This window comes from Eptesicus fuscus, chromosome 2 (assembly GCF_027574615.1).
Source record: "Eptesicus fuscus isolate TK198812 chromosome 2, DD_ASM_mEF_20220401, whole genome shotgun sequence".
Taxonomy (NCBI): Eukaryota; Metazoa; Chordata; class Mammalia; order Chiroptera; family Vespertilionidae; genus Eptesicus; species Eptesicus fuscus.
In genome coordinates, this window is record NC_072474.1 from 114,246,331 (window position 1) to 114,272,405 (window position 26,075).

General features: G+C 57.5%; 1 protein-coding gene across 2 annotated transcripts in view; it reads left to right on the forward strand.

Moving 5' to 3' along the window:
- The window catches only part of STK32B (serine/threonine kinase 32B), a 77,049-nt gene extending 57,161 nt beyond the window's left edge, over positions 1–19,888 (forward strand). The window contains exons 3-10 of one of the 2 annotated variants that reach the window (XM_054724205.1): positions 2,773–2,810; positions 7,219–7,308; positions 8,670–8,773; positions 10,535–10,651; positions 13,553–13,678; positions 14,913–15,044; positions 16,874–16,938; positions 19,750–19,888. In XM_054724205.1, the coding sequence (XP_054580180.1) occupies positions 2,773–2,810; positions 7,219–7,308; positions 8,670–8,773; positions 10,535–10,651; positions 13,553–13,678; positions 14,913–15,044; positions 16,874–16,938; positions 19,750–19,888 (811 nt within the window). The remainder of the gene's footprint in view (positions 1–2,772; positions 2,811–7,218; positions 7,309–8,669; positions 8,774–10,534; positions 10,652–13,552; positions 13,679–14,912; positions 15,045–16,873; positions 16,939–19,749) is intronic. The other variant, XM_054724211.1, reaches the window with a different exon arrangement.
- The last annotated feature ends 6,187 nt before the right edge of the window (positions 19,889–26,075 follow it).

The window sequence follows — 26,075 nt, forward strand, 5'->3', positions numbered from 1 at the left end:
AGGAAAAAACATTATTTCGCAAATGTTTCATCCTCAGGAGCAGCAAATGTTTCATCCTCAGCATGCGGCCGCGTGTCATCAGAAATGGCTACGCGTGTCAGTGCTGACACGCGTGTCATAGGTTCGCCATCACTGATCTAATTCATTTCGCTAAAAGCTCAAGAACCCACGCAGAGTCCCCCAGCTCCTGGTAAAGGGCAGTGGGAGTGACCCACCATCGCTTATTTCGACCCTTCTCCCGCCCCGGAGCCGTGCTGAGCCTCCTGTAAGTAGCAGCTCATTGCCGGCCCCAGGCAGCAGTCACATCAGGGCTGCCAGTCCCAGGTGAGCAAGAGGCTGAGAGTGAGGAGGAGGCTGAGAGCGAGGAGGAGGCTGAGAGTGAGGAGGAGGCTGAGAGTGAGGAGGAGGCTGAGTGAGGAGGAGGCTGAGAGGAGGAGGAGGCTGAGAGTGAGGAGGAGGCTGAGAGAGAGGAGGAGGCTGAGAGTGAGGAGGAGGCTGAGAGGAGGAGGAGGCTGAGCCGGCCAGCATGGCTCAGTGGTTGAGCGCCGACCTATGAACCAGGAGGTCACAGTTCAGTTCCCGGGCGGGTCACACCGACATCGCCTCGTGTCAGTACAAACAGCCTCCTGTGCTTGCAGGGGGAATCGCTCTGATAAACCGGGAACTATGGCTTTTCACGTGAAGGCAGCTGTCCTGGTCGCAGAAGGTTTGACAGTTACTGTCAGTGAGGGGTGGGCTTGCAGTCCTGAACCCGGTGGTATGACCTTGAGCCTTGCGAGTGCGTGCGCGTGGGGGCGGGGAGCTAGGGGAGGTGTCAGCGGAGCCCTCGGAGGCACGTGGCTCCTGCGCCGTCCTCCGTCCGCTCTCGCCGCGTGCCCCGGGTGTCGCCCAAGGTTCTCTCCTCCACCAGCCTCTGCCCCGGCCCCTCCAGGTCCTGCTGCCACGGGGCCCGCACCACAGCCTCTGCAAGCCCAGGCGTGGCCTGAGCCTCCCCATCGGGTGAGCAGAGTCCAGCCTCCTCACCGGCCCGGCTCCTCGGCCCAGGCGGTGCCTGATCCCCCGCTGCCTCCAGCAGGAATCCCAGGCCAGCTGAGCCAGCATCCCCCTCACCCGATGTGTCCTCGTAGAATTTCCCACCCCGGCACCCGCCCCCCCCCCGCCCCCCCGCTGCTCCGTCGGACGTGGAGGGAGCCTGTTCCACACCCACCCCTCTCCCGTGTCCGTGGTCCTGAGTAAGGGCCGCCTTTCCCGTGGTAGCTGCGTCCAGCCCTGGTGTTTCTTCGACGGCGTCTGCTCGTGACGGGCCCCGTGCTCGGCACAAGGGGTGCAGCGTGAGGAGGCAGAGCCCCGCCCTCACCAAGCAGCTCTTGAGGTGGAGGCCTCTGTGCTAAGGTGACGTAGAGCAGAACTTTCCGGAAGCTCCCAGCCCAGATGTTCTGCGTGCGGTTCACTGTGTCGCCCTAAAAAGGCACCAGCAGGCTTTCTCCCTAAAGGGCCAATGAGAACCATGTAGCCTTTTAGGGCACTTTAGTCTCCTTTGTCCATGCCTTTTTGTTTCTGTGTGTGTGTGTGTGTGTGTGTATGTGTGTGAGTGTGTGTGTGTGTGTGTGTGTGTGTGTGTGTGAGTGTGTGTGTGAGTGTGTGTGTGAGTGTGTGTGTGTGAGTGTGTGTGAGTGTGTGTGAATGTGTGTGTGTGAATGTGTGTGAGTGAGTGTGTATGTGTGTGTGAGTGAGTGTGTGTGTGAGTGTGTGTGTGAGTGTGTGAATGTGTGTGAGTGAGTGTAAGTGTGTGTGAGTGTGTGTGAGTGTGTGTGTGTGTATGTATGTGTGTATGTGTGTGTGTGTGTGTGTGTGTGTGTGAGTGTGTGTGTGAGTGTGTGTCTGTGTGTGTGTGTGTGTGGTTGTTTTGTTTTATTTTTACAGCCCTTTAAGGATGCAAAAGTCCTTCTCACTCACAGACGTACAAAAACCAGCTGAGGGCTAGCATGGTTCCCGGTCTGTGGAGTGGAGACAGTGACGTGGGAGGTCTGTCCTGGCCAGCTGGGGGGCTCATCACATCCGAAGGGGAAGCGTCTACACCGCTGGCAGGACCAGGCGCTCAGTGAGCAGTCCCGGGGGGAGGTGAGAGGCCAGACATTGTTCAGAGTATTCCAGTCCTGGCCAGCTGCTCAGTGGTTAGAGCATCTGCCTGAGGACCGAAGGGTTGCAGGTTCAATTCCTGGTCAAGGGCAAGTACCTGGGTTGCAGGTTTGATCCCTGGCCCCAGTCAGGGTGTGTGGGAGGCAACCAATAGATGTCTCTCTTCTTCTCTCTCTCTCTCTCTCTCCCTCCCCCTCTTCCCCCCCTCTCCCTCCCTTTCTCTCCCTCTCCCTCTGTCTCTCCCTCTGTCTCTCCCTCTTCCCCCTTCTCTCCCTCTGTCTCTCCCTCTTCCCCCTTCTCTCCCTCCCTTCCACTCTCTCTAAAAAAATTTAAATAAATCAATAGGAAAATTATCCTCAGGTGAGGATTAACAAAAAAAAAAAAAAGAGAGAGAGAGAGAAAGAAAAGAAAAAGACTATTCTAGAAAAAAAAAATCCACACAGTCTCCTGCAGTTCCAGGAGAGCAGGGAGTGGGGCACAGGCAGCCCGTGGTGACAGTGACTCCTTCCTGCTCTCCGGCGGGGCCTGGCGCCGGGGAGAGGAGCTGCCGGGCCGCCGCGCGTGTCCCCGAGGGTCCCGTGTCTGGGCTGTCGGCGGCTCGGAGCCCATCTCAGCCTCTGTTTTCTGTTACAGGGACATCAAGCCGGACAACATCCTGCTGGACGAGCACGGTAAGCCCGCGGGCGCTGCAGCGAGGAGTGGGGTCTGGGGCTCTGGGAAGTGGGGGTCCCCTGATGGACTCGAAGCCTTAAAGCTTCGGTCCTGCTGGATGGGCATCTGTGTAAGTTTCTGGTCAGCGTCCTGCCAGGGTGAGTGGAGTCCAACGTATGTGACGGTTTCACGTCTGGAGACGCAGCTGTTGGCTTCCCGGTGAGGAGGACAGGGCGGAAGTGGGGATGAGAGAGGGGCAGGCGGCCCTGAGGTCAAGACCCCAGCTCCCCATGGGTGACAGCGACCCCATGACTGCGGGGAGGGACTCACCTCTCAGCCTCGGTGTCACCTCCCAAACAGGGAAGGGGGTGCCCAGCTTCCAGATCGTCATGGGGCCACGCGGGCTAGTGTATGGCTGACGAGCCAACAATCCGTCATCGGTGATCAATCACCCGCCAACCCTCCCCTCACCCAGGCTCCTCAAGCGTGTGCGTGCCTTCGGAGCCTGGCTGAGTCGGCCTGAAGCGGGCGGAAGATTCTGGGTCTCACCGCTCCCAGGTGCAGCCGCCTGAGCCGGTCCACGGAGCACCCTGAAGAGCAGGCTCCATGCTGGGCTGTCCCCGTAGTCTTGTGGGAATCTCCAGGGAGACTTGGTAGGAACCGAAGGCCAGCCCTGACCTGCTCCGGCGAGCCCGGGGCCATCATTCTGGGTCGGCCCCAGGGAGGTGGTGGCCAGCCACGTCAGGACCGTGGGCCTCGGGCCAGCCCGGCGATGCACAGCCGGCTGTCCTGCGAGTCCACTGGGCAGCACCCCACGCTGCCCACGGGCCTCTGGACCTGCTCCTCCTCTGCTCCTGCTTCATCAAGTGTCTCCACCAGGTGCTGGGACAGAGTGCTGAATGCGCTATTTTATACTAGGGTGTGAGTGGCTGCCTCACCCGCCCTTTCACCAGTGCCGGAAGGAAGTGTAGGAGCAGGCAGTTCTCAGAAAGCACGAGCCCCTCCCCTAGCGGAGAGGGCCCTCGACTACGATTTATGACCGAGCCGCGCCTCGGCCTTTGTTCGTTCCTTAGTCAGTGTTGCCCCCCGCCGCCCAGCTTTATCGAGTTATGGCTGGGATTTAAAAGTTGCACCTATTAAGGATGGACAGCGTGGTTTTTAAGGTGTACAACACGATGATTTAATACACGCGAGCCTTGTGAAATGACTGCCGCAGCCAGGCTAATTAACACATCCTTACCTCACATGCCTTCCTTTTAAATGCGTGGCGAGAACGGTTAAGATCTACCCCCGCGGGCAAACAGCCTCATTAACTGCGGTTACTGCGCTGTACGGTATGTCCCCTGACCGCTTGTTAATGGCATCACAGAACAGCGTGCAAAGCAGATCACCCTGCCTGGCTGTTCACGCAAAGAGTTTGATCATCAATCTCCGTCGGTGTTTCCTCGGAGACCCCGCCGCTTGGCCGCGTGTACGATGAAATAGACACGTAATTAAATAGACGCATTAATAATTCATTAATAATGTTTTAAAGCCTGCTGCTCACGCAAAGCCCACGCCTCTCACGGAGCTGCCCCTCCCCCAGCGTCGGCTTGGCTCTCTGACCTCCAGGCGGGGCTCTGCCTCCCAGAATGGCGCTTGGCTGGGCTCTGGGCCGGGGGTCCCTTGGCCAGAAGCAGAGGCAGACAAGCTGGGGGGAGAGGTAGCATCGCAGGAGGGTGGGAGCGGAGCTGAGGTGCTTTGGGGCTGCGGGCAGGGCCGGAGGGAGTGGGGGTGAGCCGCTGAAGGGCTGCCCCCGCTTTCTGCTGGTCCCACGGGGCTGGGCAAGGAACAAGCCCCTGAGCCTGATGCGCAGACGGGAAGGCCACGTTCGTGCGCAGGTCTGGGTGGCTAAGCTCTTGCAGGCTTGCTCCCTAGACAGAGGTCACGTGATGTGTGCTCACTGCCTGGGGCCACCTGGCTGCCGCCGAACACCTGGGCCCGGTGGTTGCCTGGGGGCCCCGCCCTCTCCTCCTGGCCCCCCTCTGGCAGGCCAGCCTTGCATGGCCACGGTGGAAGCCAGAGCAGGGCAAGTCCAATCACTCAGGCCTCCCCCGTGTCTCCCTGCTGCCGTCCCAGTGGGCCAGGCACGTCACGTGACCCCACCTGGGCCAAGCACGTCACGTGACCCCACCTGGGGCCGAGGGAGGACCCTGCAGAGTTGCAGGGCCACAGGGGCAGCACCGAGGGGAAGAACGTGGCACCCCGCGCCCAGTCTAAAGCGGCCGGTGGGACGGAAGGACCGCCTGCCGGTGGGCGGTTGCCCTTGCCCACGTGGGGAGCTCACGCCCCAAAGGTGGGCAGAGAGACGGCACCAGAGACAGGAGGGCGGCGCCCATGTTTTGCTCTGGGTGTCGCTGCCCGGCCCTTAAGGCTCACTGACCTGCAGGGCTGTCCTCCTCCGTGTCCAGGCCGGTGTCCCTGCATTTTGGGGGGTGTTGTGCCAGGTCTCCGAGGGGCACAGCAGCCCTGTTGTCTAGGACCTCGGGGTCTCGAGCGGTGGTGCTCAGCCATGGCTGCAATCACGCAGGAGCTGTGAAAGGTGCCGCCGCCAGGCCCCGCCCACACAGGCGGTGCTGGGTGGGGTTCCTAAAGCCCCGTGTCCCTGAGGCGGAGCCGGGGCTGAGGGGGCCACGGAAGAGCAGGGAGGTCACTCTGGCCCTGCAGGGTCAGTGCTGGGACCGGCGGGGGCCGGAGGAGGAGGGGGAGGACTCCTGGAGGAGGGATGGCCACGTGGGATCCTGCAGCATGATGGGGTCAACACAGCGTTCGGGGTCATGGCCTTCCAGAGGGCAAGGGGGCATCTCCGCCCCAGGAGGCCATGAAGACCCTCCGGCGTGGCTGTGTTTCTGACTGTCCACAGCTGGGCGGTGAGGGGGAGACCCACGCTTTACTGTCTGTATTCTACGCTTGACTGCCTCACACTCCAGGCCACCGCCTGCCCTGGCCATCCCAGCATCCCACAGCCAGGCGCCAGACACCCAGGACAGCCCCCTAGCCCCCCACTAAATCCGTCAGGCACCGTCCTGAGGCCCCCACTGACCACAGCCGAGACAGGAGAGCAGGAGCGTCCTCTGGGCACAGGAGCCCTCTCCTCGCCCTGCCCTGCCCCCACACAGTCACACAGTTGTCCTGAGACGGGCAGTCTGGGTGGACCTGCCTCTGCTATTCACAGGAGCTCTCCCTCTCTGGGTCCGTGCCTCTAAACTTGTAATCCATAAATATTTTTATTATGCCTTCATTATGAGTAGATGTTTATTTATAGGTAATATGCATGAACCACTAAAAAATGTGTACTATAAAACTTGCCCATAAAATAGACATCCTATCTAATAGAGAGGGAATATGCTAATTGACCCTCACACCATCGCAAAGATGGTGGCACCCACAGCCAAGAAGGAGGGAATATGCTAATTGATTGCTCCACCCTCAAAGATGGTGGTGCCCACAGCCACAAGATGGCGGTGCCCAGTCCCCTCAGCCCCAGTGGGGCAGCAAGCACTTGCCTCCGGAGTCCCCCAGTCCCCTCAGCCCCCCAGCCGCCCAGGGCCGACCCGAGGTGCAGGCAAGCCTCAGATGGCAGCTGCTCAGCCACCCAGGGCCGCCCAAGGCTCAGGTAACCAGGGCCGGCTGAGGCTTGCACTGCCAGCAGTGGCAGCAGCAGAGGTGTGATGGGGCGTCACCTTCCCCTGATCGCCAGATCACTTTCTGCCCCTGAGGGCTCCCGGACTGTGAGAGGGGGCAGGCCAGGCTGAGGGACCTCTCCCTCCAGTGCATGAATTTTCATGCACCGGGCCTCTAGTCTATATATAAACATTTAAGTTGTACTCTTAGCAACTTTCAATTATACAACTCAGTGTTATCAGTTATAGCCTCCATGTTATCCATTAGCTCTTCAGACCTTATGCATCTTAGAGCTGCCCTTTACCAACCTCTTCCACTTCCCCACCCCAGCCCCTGGCAACCCCTTTCTACTCACTGTTTCTATGAATTTGATTTTTGTTTAGACTCCACATGTAGGTGATATCCTGCAGTATGTGTCTTTAGGTGTCTAACTTATCTCACTTAGCACTGTGGTTGCAAATGACAGGATGTCCTTCTTTCTTGTGGCTGAGAAATACGTCACTGTGTATATACATAGCACACTCTTTATCCATTTGTCTCTTAATAAGCACTTAGGCTGTGTCCGTGTCTTGGCTACTGTGAATAATCCTGGGGTTGGCGGGGAGGGGAACGTTATCAAAGTATCAGATAAAATACAAGTGTAAGCAGGCGTTCTAACCATTTCTTCCCAGCCGGCACCTCGCAGACCACAGCTCTCAATCGCACCGGGAGTAGCACAGCCGCCTGCGGCTCTTGCTAACGGGGCCTCTGCTTCTCTGTCTCCAGGACACGTCCACATCACGGATTTCAACATCGCCACCGTGGTGAAGGGGGCGGAGAAGGCTTCTTCCATGGCCGGCACCAAGCCCTACATGGGTGAGTGTCCCAGGACCCCTTTGGGGTGTGACCTGCCCGGTGGCTGAGGCATCGGTACCCTCTCCTGCTTCACCCCCACCCCCAGCCGTGCCCCGTAGGTGCCCGGCTCTCTGACACCTTCGGGCTTCACCCAGGCTGTCTGCCCTGCCGGGAACACCTTCCCCTCCTGTGTCTTCTCTAAGGAAACCTTTGGAGCAGCGGTTGCCAACCAGTGGTCCGTGGACCACTGGTGGTCCGTGAGGTCCGAGAGGTTGGCGACCGCTGTTCTAGGGAACTCCTGCCCAGCCAGGAAGCTTGGCTCAGGCTTAGAAAAACCACCCAACCTTTCTTTTCTTTTTGATTCAAGTGCCATAGTTTTACCAGAACATATAGCCTTGGTGTTGGTCAGTTGGGTCTGTATGCTTAAGTATACAATGTGTGGTTTCAGGCTGGGTTTTCTTCATGACTTTTGACGGGAGTGTTATTTTTGGCAAGCATTCTGTTTTCCCTAAGGACGCCGATTATTTGAAAGTTGGGTCTTCTTTGCCACCCTTCAATATTTGTCATTTTCAAATCTTTCTTCTATCTCCCTTTATTCATTTAAGTTTTTCTCATTTTTCTTTCTCTTTCCTTTAAAGCATGATCTGTTGAGTGTATTCACTTTGTGTGCTTTCTAGTGAAGTGTTTATTACTGAAATAGTTTCCCTTTATTTCTGATTTTTTCCCCCCTGAGTTCTCTTACCTGATCGCTGAGTTTTTCAATTCAAATTGTGTTGTTCTTTTATGTCTTGTATAATTTTATTAATGTCTTTCTTAGTTCTTAATTCTTGATGTCTATATGAGTTCCCGTTTTCCTTAGTAACAAACCATGTCAAAACTCCGTAGCTTGGAACAGTAATGACATATGACTTCTCACCATCCTACCATGTGGCTGGACGGACGGTTCTTTGCTGGTTTGGGCTGGGCTCACTCATTCAGCCGGTGGGCCAGCTGGGGGCGGGCTCCCACAGGAGAGCTGAGAGGAACGGGCCTCTCCCTGTGTGGTCTCCCGTCATCACAGGGACCAGAGTGAGCCTGCGCACATGGTGACAGTGGCCTGGAGGAGAACCCGGTCCCATATGCTTATGGAGACTCTGCTTGCCGCACATTTCCCGGTGCCCAGTTGGCCAGAGCAAGTCACATGACCCAGGCCAGGGGCCCTGTGGGAGGGGTCTACACAATGGCCTGATTCACTGGAGAGTCAGAAGGAACTGGTCCTCTGCACTGCGATTGGATCGTGGGGTCCTTAACGTGCCACATCTGCAGAGACGCTCTCCCCCGCTCTCAGGGGCGGGGAGTGCACTTGAGCCGCGGCGACATTCTCTTCTTCCTGTCTTTGGCAGCCCCAGAGGTGTTCCAGGTCTACGTGGACGGAGGCCCCGGGTACTCCTACCCCGTCGACTGGTGGTCCCTGGGCATCACGGCCTATGAGCTGCTGCGGGGCTGGGTAAGACATACGCCCGCGCAGCGGGCATGCGGGGCCGTGGAAGTGGGGGCTCGGGGCGTCCCAGGCTTGGGGGGACTAGGCACACCATTTTGCTGGGCCGGCACCGGGTGGCAGGAAGGAGCACAGTGTGAGGAGTCAGAGGCCTGGGTGCCAGTCCCGATGGTGTGCGTGCCAGCTCTGAGGCCCCTGAGCTCAGCGAGCTTCTGACCCAGCCCCTCTTTCTGCTCGTGGGCAAGGGACGTCGGGAGCGGAAGGCTGTGTGAAGGTCAGCGGCTCATGAGTGGCAGCTCCGACGTGGGGAGCGCCTTGGCCTGTGATCTCCAACGCTGCCTCTTCCCACCCCCACACGATGTCCTCCCCATTTCCCGCTTGGTCTGAAGCCCTGGCGGGGTGCAGGCCTTGCGTCCTTCACGGGCCTGTGGGTCTGTTCGTCCCGATCTTCCCTGAGCACCTCAGCTCACTGTCCCACAAAGATGGGGCGTCCGGAACGTGTTTTCACCTGATCGCATTTAAACGGAATAACCACAGATGGCCCCTGGAGCTCCCTGGCAGCTAGTGTCTCGTCGCTTTATTTGAGCAGAAAGAACAATGACACACAGACCTTGAGGCGTGTTTTCTCTGCACAAGGGTTGTTTGCAAAGAATGCCGCCTCACCTCTCAGGACACGGCTTCCCCCGCGCACCGTGGGGGCCGTGCCATCCTTCCAGCCGGCGCCGCCGTCCTCACAGCATTCACCGCTCTGGGCTGCGGCGTGCGGTTCGCGTGTCACGCACCTTCCCAGCTCTGCTGCCCGCACAGCAGGCGGCGTCCCGTTCCTCCCACTGGCGGTGCGCCCCGCCCTTTGCACAGGCACCGTCAGCCAGTAGCCAGCGCTCCGTGAGGGCAGGGCCCGGGCATGGTGACCACGGGTGATGAATGAATGAATGAATGAATGAATGAAGCAGTCTATAAGCCGTCAGAGTTCTGAGAGGGCACATATGTATTACTCATCACCCCGTAGCTCAAGCAGCTGTGGTCTACTCTCGATCAGTTATTTCCCCTGAATTCCTCAAAGAGGGAATTACTGTACACGGTGCTTTTTAGAATGCAAAAAACAACAACAAAAACTATGAGTCTGTTCATTTTCTCACGCTCTGAATGGAAAGGTTGATCTCCCACAGGCTGCCTCACTCCTGGTGGGTCCCTGTCGTCTGTGGTTCCCCAGACACACACACTCGGAGGAGGACTATGAGGGTCCATCGTATTTGTCAGAACCAGAGGACACAAGCGTTTGCCAGATGCTGACTGCCTCGCCTAAACAGTCAGGCCAGTGTCCGTGGCGAGCAGCTGACCTGAGCTTGGTTGGGCCTTGGCCAGTAGAAAGTTCCTTCTCTGTCCTTCCTCACGGGTCAGAACCGGCAACGATGATGACGTGGCCGAAAGCCCCAAGGATGGAGTGGTTCTTGCTGCTTCAAAGATAAACTCTTTCTTTTAAAAATATATATATTGATTTCAGAGAGGAAGGGAAATGGAGAGAGAGAGAGAGGGAGAGAAACATCAATGACGAGAGAGAATCATTGATCAGCTGCTTCCTGCACGCCCCCTACTGGGGATTGAGCCTGCAATCCTGGGCATGTGCCCTGACCGGGAATCGAACCGAGACCTCCTGGTTCGTGGGTTGAGGCCCAATCACTGAGCCACGCCGGCCGGATGTATTATGGTTTTAACCCAGCCAGTGCCGTGTCCTGTCACTCTCTCTGATTCTGCCCGTTGTCTCTGCAGAGGCCGTACGAGATCCACTCGGCCACGCCCGTGACTGAGATCCTGAACATGTTCCAGGTGGAGCGCGTGCACTACTCCTCCACGTGGTGCAAGGGCATGGTCGCCCTGCTGAGGAAGGTAAGGGGGCCGCCGCCCGCTAGCGGGGTGGGGTCGCAGTGCAGACAGGCTTCCCGGCACCGTGAGGAAGGAGGAAACAGAGGGAAGGAGATGGCGAGCAGGGCTCTCAGCCGCCTCCCATGCAGGCTCAGCATCTGGCTTTCAGGATCGCAAGCTGCTGGCCGGCGAGCCTGGCTCGGAGTCCCGGTGGTGACGGCGACGCCGGGCCCTTTCACACCGGCACGGGCTCCCAACACATAGAGACCCTCGCTGCAGGTGGCTCTTCACATGTTTGCTACAAAGCGTCTTCCGATCACTGGGCTTGAAGACACTGGGCATCTCGGGACCTTTTGCTGTTAGAATGAAGCAGAGGTTCTCAAAGTGTGTTCCGGGGACCAGCGGGGTCGGCACCTCCCAGGGGCTTGTTGGAAAGGCCGATTCTCAGAGTCGGAGCCGGGGGTGGGCCAGGCTGTGTGTGTCTCCACGAGCTATCGGGGTGTCTCTGTGCACTCGGGGGCCGTAGGCTGGGTGTCCTCCCTTTGAGCTGGCCTTCAGCTGTGGCCCCTGGGAATCCTCCAAGCGTCAGTTGACGGCACTGGTGGTCACGTGCCAGCGCTGGTTGAGGGACTAGTATGTCCTGGGCCATGAGCTGGGTCTTCTCCCTTCATCGTGACAAGCCTGTGTATTTGACCCTGAAGAGTGGCGTTGTCCCCATAGTAGAGATGAGAAAACTGAGGCTCAGGAAAGCAAAACCTGCAGGCAGTGCCACGGGGCTGCGAAGGGGCAGAGGCGGGTTCACCCCAGCTCCCCAACCCCGAGACCAGCGCTCACTCCTCCCCCATGGATAATGCACTGAATCGCTATCCGTTGACTTGCTTTGGAGTCACCACCCGGTTCCTAGGGGTCGGTGGCCCTCAGCCCGACTGGTCCCCAAATCACTGGAAGCCCTGCCACCTGCCATGCCCCCCCACCCGCCCAGCGAGTCAGACCACTGCTGCCCAACCGCTGAGCCCAGGTGCAGCAAGGAAATGGGGCCTCTGTTTAAATCATCACCCCTCGTTTGGGGGCACCCCCTAAAGATAGGCTGCTGTGACCAACAGATGACACCTGCCAGGCGTCCCTCACTGGGTGACTGGCCCTCTCGCCAGGCACAGTGGGAGATTTCTCCAGTGACTGGGGGGGGGACAGGCTGTCGGGGGCTCCCCTCCCGGCTCCACCTACTGGCACTGGGTGTGGCCCTGCCCTGACCGGCCCCCCGGGGCTCATCCAGCCACGAGCTGGGCGTGGAGGCCTGGCCGTCCCTCTCCGGGAGCAACTCAGGCCTCAGCTACCCAGGGCCGCACCGGTCCAGTGGCCTCCAGACGAGGACTCCTGTCCTATTCGCAGGCAGGTGCTCCCGGCGCCAGAGGAGCAGGTGACCCACAGGCAGAGAGCCCTGCGGACACGGGGCAGCCTGGGGCGGCTTTTGCACTGACCACCCTTCTTAGCAGAACCCATGTGAGAAGAAGCTGAGAATGGTCCCCTTGGCGACAAGTGAGGTCAGTGCACCAGGCCACAGAGGGCGGGCGCCTCGGACTGTCCAAGGGGAACCATGACATGTGGCGCTGTGGCGGGCCGGCACGGCCATGGCATCCTCAGCCCCAGGGCGCCTTCTGTGCCACGCCAGCTCAGCCAGGTTCAGTGACCCTGAGAGGGGGCAGCTGAAAGGCTTAGAAAAGACAGACAAGAGAAGGAAAGCTGGGTCTGGGTGGGACGCTGCTCCCTGATGGAGAGACAGCGCCCCAGACTACAGGCCGTGTCTTTATTTTATAGCCAGATGCCACGAGGCAAAGTAAGGGCTGGTCAAGATGTTTACAGCATTCTCGTGGGTTTCAATCCTACCCAATTACATGCACCAGATCACGCTTTGTTAACTTGCAGCCTCTATCATTCAGGCACGTGGGGCCACGTGTTCAGACCATAGGTTCAAGCTGACAAGTTCAGCTGTTAGCGATCATTGTGCTGGGAGGCTCTGCCCTCCAGGCTGGGACTTGCACGTGGCCACGAGAGGACTGTGCCCTCTCATCAGTCCAAGGCTTGAACCTGTCCAAACACTGTAGCTGCACCCCACATGGCGCGTCCCATTATCAAGCTGAAAGTCCCGAGACAAGACAGCTGGTTCTTTTATTCTTAATTGGCAGCCTCCGTGCTACCAGGGAGAGCCAGTGCCCGGGCTGACCAGCAGCCCCTGAGCGACGGATGAATGATTACTCTGACGCACGTTTCTGTGAAAGAGAGGCTAAGGGACTGCCTGGCTATAGGAACCAGACAGCTCACTCGCCGGCCTCTTCAGGCTTTTATTGTGGCAGCAGTTTGGGATAAAGTTTATCTTTTAGATACAATCAGTAGGGTAGTGATCTTGGGAGGCCGCATGTGTCTGCAGTGTCCTTTAAGCAAGCACGTCTAAAGATTAAGCGTAAAGATTCCGGTAAACACCCGAGGGTCCACATGTACACAGACTTGCTTGGAAAGGTCAAGGAAGAATTAGGGGTGCCACCTCCAACCAACTCCTCGAGGTCGGAATTCTGATAAATAGGGGCGGATGCCTTCAGCCATCTCCCCTAGGTCGCAGTTTCCTCCTTACAGACTTTCCAACCTAGTCTCTTGTGCTCCCCTACAAGCCAGCGTGTCACGGGGCCATGGTCCCCGAGGGGAGCCGGCGGCTGCAGGGTTCGCCCCCGCCCAAGGGCCCCTGGCTGGATGCCCTGCAGAAGCAGCCTGACCCCTCAGTTCCTCCCTGTTGTAAAGAGATGGGTGTTGGTGACACTTCCAATGACAGCGTCCCAGATGGGGCGACCTGGCTGGTGCGTGACCCCCGCCCTCAGCGCCCCGCCCACCTTGGTGGCGCCGAGCTCAGGCAAGCACTTTGCCCTGTGTCCCCAGCTCCTGACCAAGGACCCCGAGAGCCGCCTGTCCAGCCTCGGCGACGTTCAGAGCACACCCTACCTGGCCGACATGAACTGGGACGCGGTGTTCGAGAAGGCGCTGACCCCCGGCTTTGTGCCCAATGTGAGTGGGGGTCCTGTCTGATGGCACGCCACCCCCCGCAGGGTCCCACCCCGCCTTCAAGACTCAGCATACACGCAGCGACTGGCCGTGGGGGGGTCAGCACCGGTTCTGCTCTGCGGGCAGCCTCTCTGCGCCCCCTGGAGAGGCGCCCGGGTCTCCGTTAGTGGCTAATAAGGTCCCGTTTCAGTGTCTGCCATCCTCCTGAGACTTCAGAGAGTGGGGACCATGTGGGGGGGCCGGCCTCTGCCTGGGGGAGACCCCAGGATGGGTGGCCTTCGAAGGCACCAGGAGGCCTCAGTGTGTCTTACCACATGAGAGGAGCTGCATGAGAGACAGCAGCCAGCAGGATGCAGTGTGTGCCTGGCCTGCACACCCAGCGTCTCATACAAGCCTCACCACAGGGCAGTGCGTCTGTCCGTGTTCTCAGGTTAGGAAACTGCCCCGATCACTCAGTGAGAGATGGGCAGAACCAGGCTTGGCCTCGGGCAGTCTGGACTCAGAGCCTGCATTGGAGTGAGTGAGTGAATGAATGAATGGCAGATAAATCGGGCCAGGAAAGACTTGGGCCTGAAATCCAACTTGCTCATTGGGAGAATCGGTACCTCCAGAGCCGTGGATGTTAAAACCACTAGGTGTACTGCCCGAGGGGACTGGCACCCTGGGCTGGGTCTCAGGACAGAAAAGGCCACCTGAGGTTTTGGATCCAAGGTCTGGAAGGCAGGGAGACCCACATTCCTCCTGCCATAGTGGGCGGGGCCCAGCCTCCCGGAGGCCAGGCCTGGGCCGCTGGCTCCAGCTGCAGAGGACAGGGAACCAGGACTGGAAACGGGGAAGAATCGGATGAGAAATGGCATTTTACACTGAAGGAGTGAAAACGATATTTATAGAAAAGGGAGTGGTGGCAGGAGGACGTTTGATAAAATACGTGGAAATGTCAGATCAGAAAACTAAACTCAGCCTCGTGAGGGACCATCCATCCATGGGAAGGAGACCGGGGAGCGCGTGGACGGCGATGGTGGGGCCGCCCGGGGTGTGGGGAGAGGTCAGGGGGATCATCACAGGACCTGAGCGGTGGGAATGTGTTGCTTTTCATCGTCAGAAAAAAATATATACAGCGGACACATCCCACAGCAGTCGGTCATCGTTTCTTGTTGAAGGAATGATGGAGGGATGAGTGAGTGAGAGTAAAGTTCCATGATGGGTGGGACAGAGACAAACCACGTTTCCCTTTCAGAAAGGGAGACTGAATTGTGATCCCACGTTTGAACTTGAAGAAATGATTCTCGAATCCAAGCCGCTTCACAAAAAGAAGAAGAGGTTGGCGAAGAACAGGTCCAGAGAGGGCACGAAGGACAGCTGTCCGCTGGTGAGCGCCATGGTGGGGGGGGGGGCACCCGGAGGCAGGAGTCCTGTGCTCCCAGGATGCCATGGAGCTAGGCTACCTTTTATTTCTTATTTATTATTTTAAAATATGTTTTTATTGATTTCAGAGAGAGAGAGCGAGAGATATAGAAACATCGTATCTCTTACGATGAGAGAGAATCACAGATCGGCTGCCTCCTGCATGCCCCCTACTGGGGATGGAGCCCACAACCCAGGCATGTGCCCTGACCGGGAATCCAAGCATGACCTCCTGGCTCACGGTTGGACGCTCAGTCACAGAGCCACGCCAGCTGGGCGCTAGGCTGCCCTTTAGACAGATGGAGGCCTGTCACGTCACCACCCAAATGCCCTCCCTGGCTGTGAGATGCCTCCACCCACAAGTGGTCTTCATCGCAGGAAACGGCCTGAGCTACACGTGGCGCTCCGATCATTCACGTGACGGTAGCACCGTCCCCGGTGCAGGGACCTCGTGAGTCTCCAGGCGGGAGTTCAATGCTGAGCGACATGGGCCCCCTCTGTGCTGTCTCCTGAGCACCCAGTGGAAGGTTCCGTGCTGTGGAGACAGCCCGGGCCACAGGGTGACGTTCGTGGGGCCCTGGGCACGCCACGCGGGCTTTGAGCCGCTGTATTCATTTTCTAGGCTGCCTGCCATAGTGTCACAACCTTGGTGGCTTACCGTAAGTGAAAGTTTTCTCGCCCAAGCCTGGAGGCCACATGTTCAGAATCAATGTGTGGACGGAGCCGGGCTCCCCCAGACACTGGAAGGAGGTCCTCTCTGGCCTCTCCTGCCCCCGATGGCGGCCAGGGGTCTGCCATGCCTTGGCTTGTAGCCGCATCCCTTTGCCTCTGCCTCCACGTCACGTGGCGTTTATCTCCGTGGCTCTGTGTCTTCACGTGGCCTTCTTGGAAGGACACCGGTCCTTGAGTGGAGGGCCCCCTACTCCAGTGTGACCTCTCCTTCACGAGGGACAGCGCACAGCCCCAGCCCCACAGAAGGTTCCCCTCACCGTGGGGGGTCAGGACCTCAACGTGTGTTTTGGGGGGAGGGGCAGAATTCAACCCACACCCGGCCCTTCCTCCAGAAGAGCATCTTAAACATGATGTGTAACGACTGCAGTGGTATGACGTCAGCTTTCCATGCTAGCAGTTCATTTTTTTCTGCTTATTTTTTAAATATATTTTTATTCATGTCAGAGAGGAAGGGAGAGGGAGAGACAGAAACATCAATGATGAGAATCATTGGCGGCCGCCTCCTGCACGCCCCCTACTGGAGATTGAGCCCACAACCCAGGCATGTGCCCTGACGGGGAATTGAACCGTAACTTCCTGGTTCATAGGTCAACGCTCAACCACTGAGCCACACGCCCGTCGGGCTTTTCTGGTTATTTTAAAGAAACTGAAACATCTTTGTAGACCCTAACAGTATGGTGGGCCCGGGCCCCATGGTGCGGCAGCAGAGCCTCGGTGAGGCAGGTGGCTCTCGGCTCCTGTTCTTGGCGGGAATGAGCACCTCCAGGATGCCTTGCGCTTCTCCCCTCCCCCTCACGCTTTATTAGGCCCCACGGACATTCGAGCCATCAGGAAGCCCCGCCCAGGATTTTCTGCCCACAATCCCCCCCACCATCGCTTTCAGGTCGGATTTAGTGGCTTCAAACTGAGAAAAACATCTTTGTCCGCCAGGCTGCCTGGCACAGCCACGGGGCCCGCAGGCTGCTCCCGGCTCTTAGCTGGTCCCCAGCCCCGGGCGACTGGTCTCTGCCGGTCATGGCCCTTTGTCCGTCACTCACGGTCACCTGTCTGTCCCTTTGACAGAACGGACACCTGCAGCAGTGCCTGGAGACCGTGCGGAAGGAATTCATCATATTCAACAGAGAGAAGTAAGTCCCCCCTCCCCCCGCTGCCGCCGGGCAGAGGCCTCTGAACCGCAGGCTCCCGGGTGCCAGCCATGACCTGGGAGGGGACGGCTCGCCGAGCTTCCCTTCCCTGGGCCTCAGCGTCGCTGTGTGAAATGGGGAAGCGGGTGGGACCTGGCCCGGGGACGCTGGCACGCACAGGCGGGGTCGCAGGTGGGGAGGGGCCGGGCTCGGGAATGTAACTGCCTGGGCCCGGTCCTGGCGCTGCGGCTGCAGAGTGACCTCGGCCTGGTGCTTGCTTCCCGGGCCTCACGCCAGCCGTGGGAGTGACTCTCTGCCTTGCCTGTGGCTGGCATCAGACTGAAGGAGGCTGTGGGTACAGTGCCTGGCATGGTAAAGCCCATTACTATGGTCATTATTATTTAACGGGCGTGGGCTGTGCTGGACCCCAGCGTCTCCAGCTGTGGTTCCAGACGTCCTTCCTGCTCTGCTGGCCAGAGCAGGGGCCAGGAGACTCAGCCAGTGGGCGAGGATTGCTGGCCGGGCCTTGTGTGTGAGTCTGGGTTGACCTTGACCCCCACCTGCCCTAGAGCTGTGGCCACCCAGGATGAGTGACAGGCTGCTGCCTTCTTCACCCTCCCCAGCCCCAATGGGAATGGGCCCCTGCCTTGCCCACCTGCCCACGGGCCAGAACCCGGACAACCTGCCCGGATGGGTCCCTCACCTCCACCACGGCCCACCTCCACGCATGCCCCCGGAATGCAAACTCCTCAACCAGCCACGGGCCCCACGTCTGCCACCCAGGTCACTTCCCCGTGTCATCCCCACTGCTGGGCTTCCACGCCTGTCCCCTCACACCCTTCAGGACTGGGGGCCCCTCAGGAAGCTACCCTGACCCCTGGCCGAGCCTGGCACCTGCTGAGAGCCACTGCCTGGCTGCCCTTTGCCCTGGCCTGTGCCCAGGGCTGCCGGAGTGCTGGTGCGCGTGTGGGCTCAACCTGACGTGTGGAGCGGCTCGATCTGCAGTCAGCCTGCTGGCCGGCCGCTCTGTGTTAGGCCTACGGAGTGCTTTGCCTTCGAAAAATGCCTCCGGCCCCATCCATTACGGGTTTTGACAGGCGTTCTACTCCCGTCGGCCAGGCTCTGTGTCACAGAACATTCCTTAGCATCTGCCAGCCGACCTCGGGAGGTAGAGAGGGCTCACGCCCGTCCGTCATCGGGATGCTGCTCACGACACTGCCCATCAGTCTGATAAGTTGGCTGAGGAAATGAAGTGCTCCTGCCATGGCCAGTGCGCCTCCCGGCCTTGAGCTACACCTCGTGGGATAGGAAAGCCCTCTTCCATGTCCTCCGGAGCGTGGACAGCTGGGCTGCCATTCAGGGGCCCCTCGGCCAGCCGAGCCTGTCTCCTAGCTCTGTCGTGGGCCAAGGATTCCTCTTGGAGCCATGTGAGCCTTCCTGGTGCCTTCGGGGCGCGGAGAAGGCATTCCCGGCCCCCCTTTCCCCACATCCAGACCGAAGGGCACGGGGTTCAGGGGGAAGAGCAGGGGTGTGGGCCTCAGGCGGCCCCTGGGCTGGAGTCCAGCTTCCCCAGGTCACACGGCTGGGAAGTGGCAGCCCAGGGATGGAAACCGCCTGGCTCCAAGCCCAGGCCCTAAGGCCACACCACTCCGCCTCCTTCCCACAGAGCGGGCACTCTTGGCTTCCTGTCCTGCTCCCAGCCCCTTCAACTGTGTGCCTGGCACTCGGAGCCTGGCACTCAGAAAGTGCCAGGCTCCCTTCCTTCCCCCCCTTCCCTCCCTCCCCTTTCCTCCCTCTTCCCTCCCACCCCCTTCCCTCCCTCTCTCCACATTCCATACCAATCCTTAAAGTCCAGCTCAAATGCTGCTCCAGGAAGCCGCCCCTGATCCACACAGGATTTCGGGACCCACGTCTCCCCCACCGGGGCTCCCTCGTCACTGCTCCCCTTTCTGAGCAGCCTCTGCAGTTACGTTCTGTGTTAAAATGGGGGAAGGACGGGAGTCTAGAGATAGCAACGCTGGCTCTCAATATAGCCACACTCGGTACGGGCGCTATTTTTAAATGAAACTCCCCGCTTGGGGCGCTTCAGTGAAAATCTTAGAAGGATGCACCCTTATCCTGGGAGAGCCCCAGGGACTCTCGCGGTGTCACCGTCGTGAGCCCAGCGGAGATGCCCTAGTTTGGAAGTAGAAGTATTTCCGTTTCACTCTCATAGGTTTCTTAGGCGTCGGGTTTTCCCCGGCTGTGACATGATTTCCCCAGAGGTGCTCCTCTCGGGGGAGGGAGGGAGGGGAGGGGACGGAGGGGGAATCAGATTCTCAGACACCTCTGCAGTCTGCCTAGGGGGTCCGGCCACTCCTCCCCTCCCGCCCCGTCAGGCACTCCGCTCCCCGAGGACAGAGACAGGCTTTGCTGCCAGGGTTTCCCCTGCTCCCCGCAGGGGGCTGGTCCTCGGTGGGCGCTGGACGTGAATGTGTGGGTGAGTGATGGGTGGGCCTCATCCCCTCCACTCACCTGAGCTCAGGCACGTGGCATCCACGACCCCTGTACACGTCACGAGGAGCCACGCGTGGGCGTCATGGTCTCCATTTTACAGATGGAGAAACTGAGGCTCCGTGTGTGCAGAAACTCACCCGAGGGCACCTGAGCCGGGCTCTGACCGCAGGCCCACCTGCCTGCGGGGCACCGTGCTTCCCCGGCCAGAGGAAGGTGTGGGCTGGGGGCTCCTCGGTCTCCCTCCTGCCCAGGGCGTCCTGGGCACCTCGCCGTCCCCGCCCCGGGCACTAACCCAGCCTGTGCTCTGCTTGTTCGCAGGCTGAGGCAGCAGGGCCCGGGCGGCCAGCTGCTGGACCCCGAGGGCCGCGCCGGGAGCCAGGCGCCGCCGGGCAAGCTCCAGGACGGGTGCAACAACAACGTGCCGGGCCCGGCCTGCGCCCGCGGCTGCAGCAGCTGAGCCGCCCCTGGCCGCCCGGCAGGACTGCGCCATCCGCCCTGCCCTCCAGCCCCTCTCTGCGCCCTCCCTGCCTCGCTCAGAACGCCAGATGCAGAGAGAGCCCTGGCTGGGAGCGGGGAGCCAGCCGGGGTGGGGCGCTGCCAGAAAGAGCCTCGCCCTCCTGGGCCTGCGTTTTCTGCATCTGCCGAAGGGAAGGGGTCGGCAGCTCTCCGCCCTCCTCGGTCACAGGCTCCTGGGGGAGTCCAGCTGGGTCGCAGACACGCGGAACGTCTGACATTTACAAAATGGTCCCCACGGGCCAGATGGAATGGTGATGTCGGGCGCACGCTCCCACCCCAACGCAATCAGACCCTCACGGCTTTGCCATTCGACCTGTCCCGGCTCCTTCGGCGGCACTTTGGGAAAAGGCAGCAAAAAGGCAACATCAACACGGGCACGTCTGCCCTTTCTGGGGACGCGCCGTCCCCACAGGACGCAGAACCTGAAGTGTTCGTGGCGCTCGCCGCCTGGCCAGTCTCGCCGGCCATCTAGGTGGCGTGGCCTGCAGACCAGCCCGGTCCCGGGTCCTGGGCTGTGGGTGCGCTTCTCCCCACCCTCACAGAGGACTGCCTCACCCACTCTTCCTTTCAGCAGCCCCACCCCGGTCACTCCGATAGAGTGTCCTCGGTCCCCGGAAGCATGTCCCGCTGCAGAACTCGGACCGGCCAGCCCCGCAGGGTGTCTCCCGGGAGGGCGTGAGGTTGTCTCGTCAGGATTGTCTTCACGAGGGTCCCCGGCTGCCGTGGGCCGGCACCCCGTGCTGATAAGTGAGGAAGCGAGGGTCGCCGTCGATGGTCCACTCACAGGGACGCTGGGCGCACGCAGAAATCACAGCAGTTCCCGACCTGCTCTGGAGCCGCGCCGTGGACTCTGAAGACGCTGTCGCACCAGGGATGCACCTGGACTTGGAACCGGTCCGTGTGCAGAAGCCGGCCCTGCCCTGTGCTAACGGAAGCCCTTAGGCCAGTGATGGCGAACCTATGACACGCGTGTCAGCACTGACACGCGTAGCCATTTCTGATGACACGCGGCCGCGTGCCGAGGATGAAACATTTGCTGCTCCTGAGGATGAAACATTTGCGACTAGAGTCTTGGAGTTAGTTTTTTCCTCAAAGTGACACACTACCTGAGTTATGCTCAGTTTTTTGGCGAAGTTTGGCACACCAAGCTCAAAAGGTTGCCCATCACTGCCTTCGGCAAATCGTGTCACCTCTTGAGCACCAGTTTCCTCGCTTTGAAACGGGGTAATAATGCCACCCCTGGGCCTGTGTGTGAGGCACCCACACACCCACTCCCTGAACAGTGGCCACGCGGGCCCGCGGCGCCCTCACCTGGCGAAACCCTCCCGTCTCAGGCTCTCGTCTGGTTGGGTTTCGGTAGAAATGAGCGCGGTGTGTGGATTCTTCAATACCCGTGTGTTCCTGTCGGCGGTCAGTGGTGTTTTTATCTTTGCACCCAACTCCTCCTCTTCACTTTTTACATCACAAGCCAGTCCTCGGGGCTGCCGGTGTCATCTCAGAGTCCTGAAGAGACACGGTACTGCGGGGTGTGGGTCCATATCGCCATTCTTCTGAATGGCCATTGCGTCCTCCTTTGAGCCAGGGCGATGGTGTTGCCATGCGAGTCTACTTGGCTTGCACACTTTCCATCCTCCGCTCCCGCCACACCGTCCTGTCCCCTCCGGGCGTGGCCGGCCTGCCTCTCCTGCACTGTGACCCCGGCAGCGGTTAGGGTTCCTCGGTGCCTCTCGGCGCCTCCCCGTGCTGGACTCCTGAGGTAGGGCAGGGGCTGGAAGGGCCGTGAGATGCCAGGCCTGGCTCTGTTCGAGTCCGCACTGTTCCTTGCTCAGAATAAACGATTTCTTGGGCAGTCCTCCCTCCGATGTTGCTCTTATTCAGGGTGGGGTGGGGTGGGCAGTGTCCTCAACTTTAATGAGAAACGTAGAGATGGGGGTGGGGGTTCCAGCTCAGTGATGTGTTTACCTGGTCCAGGGAATGAAACCACACTCAGCCATGCAAGGCTCGGTCCCCCTTGATCACAACTTGTATTATTGATTACATGGTCACTATTATCATCATCGTCTTCGTTATGACTTTATAGATACAAAGGTGCAATCTGCACACCAGGGGGAAATACACAAAGCTCTCCGTCCAAAGAAAACACTCTTCCCGGATGGTGTGGCTCAGTGGTTGAGCATCAACCCATGAACCAAGAGGTCCCCGTTCCATTCCCAGTCAGGGCACATGCCCAGGGGGCAGACTCACTGCACATTGGGGGGTGCAGGAGGCAACCGATGGATGTGCCACATTGATGTACCCATCTCTCCCTCTCCCTTCCTCCCTCTGAAATCAATAAAAACATTTTTAAAAAGGAGAAAAGAGAGAGAAACCAAGATGGCGGCATAGGTAAACACCTGAACTGCTGCCTCACACAACAACTTCAAAACTACAACTAAAAGACAAAACGGACATCATCCAGAACGACAGGAAGGCTGGCTGAGTGGAAATTCTACAACTAGAAGGAAAGAGAAAAGCACACTGAGACTCAGAGGAGCTGCGGCAGTAAAGACAGAGGTATGGAGGCGCGCATGCGGAGAGGGCTGGAAACTGAGTGTGCGGCTGGCTTTCTCAATCGGGAGAGAGACAAAAGCTCCCGACTGCTCTGAACTCCAGTTCTGGGCGAGACTCTGGGGACCCAGACTCATACGGGGAGAAATTGGACTGTCTGGCAGCAGGCAGAACTTGAGGGCGGCTTTCTCTCAGAGGTGCTTGCAGCGATTACCAAGGGACACTGAGACCCAGGGGCCTCTTAGGGCAGGGCTGACGGGAAGCCATTGCTGTTTGCTCTGCCCTGAGATTCTGCCCCACCCCAGCTGTGTGCAGAGGATTTTGCATGTGAATGGCCTGGTCCTTTGAAATCTAAACTTACCTAACAAACTGCAGCTGAGTCAGTGAGACCCAGAACATCCAAAAGAAGGCCCAAGGCCCCAAAGCAGCTTGCATTGCTTCACAGCTGGGCCTCATCTGATCACCTCCAAACCCCAAACAAAGAGGAATCTGCAGATCTCTCCATAGCTCCTGCTGGGTGGCCTCAGGCAGAGGCTAAATTAGCACCTCCTTGGAGATCCAAGAGCCAGTGTACCCAGGGGTCAGAGTAGGACCATCCAGATTACAACTCCTCAGGTCCATAAGGGACAGACTCAGGCAGAAGACTCAGTGAGCACCAAAGCCCCACTGAATCAAGTCTTGCCTCATAAGGGTGTCTCCAGCACAGAAGTTCTCCCAGCGTAGACACAGCTGATCTTCACAGCCAATTGGCCTGGAGGTCAATTCCTCCCAGTGACACCAGCAACAATTAAGGCTTAACTACAACAAGACTGTGCACATAGCCTACAAAGGGGTGCACCAAGAGTGTCCACCTCAGGTAACTGGGGAGGCTGAGCCACTGAGCCCTATAGGACACCTAGCACACAAAGCCACTCTATCAACTCATGGAAGCAGCCAAAATGCAGAGACAAAGAAATAGGTCACAAATGAAAGAAATGGGGGAAAGCAAATGACTGGATATAGAGTTCAAAACCAAGGTTATAAGGTTTTTCAAGAATTTTCTAGAAAAGGCCAATAAATTTAGTGAGACCCTCGAGGATATGAAAAAGGACCAACTAGAAATTAAGTATACACTGACTGAAATAAAAAATAAAAAATAATATACAGAGATCTAACAGCAGACTAGAGGATCACAAGAATCAAGTCAAAGATTTGAAATACAAAGAAGCAAAAAACACCCAACCAGAAAAGCAAAAAGAAAAAAGAATCCAAAAATATGAAGATAGTGTAAGGAGCCTCTGGGACAACTTCAAGCATACCAACATCAGAATTATGGGGGTGCCAGAAGAAGAGAGAGAGCAAGATACTAAAAACCTATTTGAAGAAATAATGACAGAAAACTTCCCCCACCTGGTGAAAGAAATAGACTTACAAGTCCAGGAAGCACAGAGAACCCCAAACAAAAGGAATCCAAAGAGGACCACACCAAGACACATCATAATTAAAATGCCAAGAGCAAAAGACAAAGAATATTAAAAGCAGCAAGAGAAAAACAGTTAGTTACCTACAAGGGAGCATCCATATGATTGTCAGCTGATTTCTCAACAGAAACTATGCAGTCCAGAAGGGAGTGGCAAGAAATATTCAAAGTGATGAATAGCAAGAACCTACAACCAAGAGTACTCTACCCAGCAAAGCTATCATTCAGAATTGAAGGTCAGATAAAGAGCTTCACAGATAAGAAAAAGCTAAAGGAGTTCATCACCGCCAAACCAGTATTATATGAAATGCTGAAAGGTATTCTTTAAGAAGAGGAGGAAGAAGAAAAAGGTAAAGATAAAAATTATGAACAACAAATACATATCTATCAACAAGTGAATCTAAAAATCAAGTGAATAAAAAATCTGATGAACAGAATAAACTGGTGAATATAATACAATCAGGGGCATAGAAAGGGAGTAGACTGACAATTCTCAGGGGGAAAGGGGTGTGGAGGGTGCGGGAAGAGACTGGACAAAAATGGTACATCTATGGATGAGGACAGTGGGGCAGGGGTAAGGGCAGAGGGTGGGGTGGGAACCGGGTGGAGGGGAGCTATGGGGGGAAAAAAGAGGAATAATTGTAATAATCTGAATAAAAATTTATTTAAAAAATAATAAATAATAAAAAGGAGAAAAGAAAAATACTCTTAAACTTTCCACAAATGGTGGGTCAGACCTTACCCCTCCCCAGGCAGGTGCAGAGGGACCAGAGTTTGCTTTATGGGAGGGACATCGAACTGTCTCTACTACTCCAGGTGCCTGACAACGACCATTCCTACATATTAACAATAGGTGTGACTCAGGGACAAATTCCAGCTCTTCTACAATGCTCTAACCCTAATGGAGTCCAACCCCAACCCCAAACTTAACCCTAACCCTAACCCACAATGCTGTAACCCTAATGCAGGTCCAAACCTAACCCTAACCGACAATGCTCTAACCCTAATGCCGGTCCACCCCAAACCCAAGAAATAATCCACAATGCTCTAACCCTAATGGAGGTCCCAACCCTAACCCTAAACTTAACCCGAACCCTAACTGACAATGCTGTAACCCTAATGCCAGTCCACCCTTAACCAAAAAGCTAACCCACAATGCTCTAACCCTAATGGAGTCCAAACCTAACCCTAAACTTAACCCTAACCCTAACCGACAATGCTCTAACCCTAATGCCGGTCCACCCCTAACCAAAAAGCTAACCCATAATGCTCTAAACCTAATACAGGTCCAAATCTAACCCTAACCCACAATGCTCTAACCCTAATGCAGGTCCAAACCTAACCCTAACTGACAATGCTCTAACCCTAATGGAGGTCCCAACCCTAACCCTAAACTTAACCTGAACCCTAACTGACAATGCTCTAACCCTAATGGAGGTCCCAACTCTAACCCCTAATACAGGTCCAAATCTAACGCTAACTGACAATGCTCTAATGCTAATACAGGTCCACCACTAACCCAAAAGTTAACCCACAATGCTCTAACCTTAATGCAGGTCCAACCCTACCCCTAACTCTAATGCAGATCCAGCCCTAACCCAAACCCTAACCCTAACCCTAACCCTAATGCAGGTCCAACCCTAACCCTAACCCTAACCCTAATGCAGGTCCAACCCTGTGGGGCTTGATGGGGGACCTCAGGCCGTGCAGCCTGCCCTGGTGCTAAGCCGAGGGACCTCAGGCTGCACCTCCCGCCCCAGCACTGGACAGGGGTACCTGAGAGTGCACTGGGGGACCTGAGGCTGCACCCCCCGCCCGGTGGGGCTTGATGGGGGACCTGAGGCTGCGCCCCCCCACCCCCGCCCAGCGGGGCTTGACAAGGGTGGGGCTGGCCGGGTGTGGATCTCTCCCAATGGGGGTGGGGCCAGCTGGGTCTGGGTCTTGTGCAATTTTAAGGCACTGTGGGTGGGCGGGGACTTGACTCTGGGTCCTGCAGTGCACCCCAGACTCTGACAGGAGGAAGATTTTCATATACATTTTACTAATTTTCTTTCATCTCTGAAACTTCTATTTATAGAGAAAGGGCAAATAGCAATATTAAAATATTTCCTCTAATTAATCC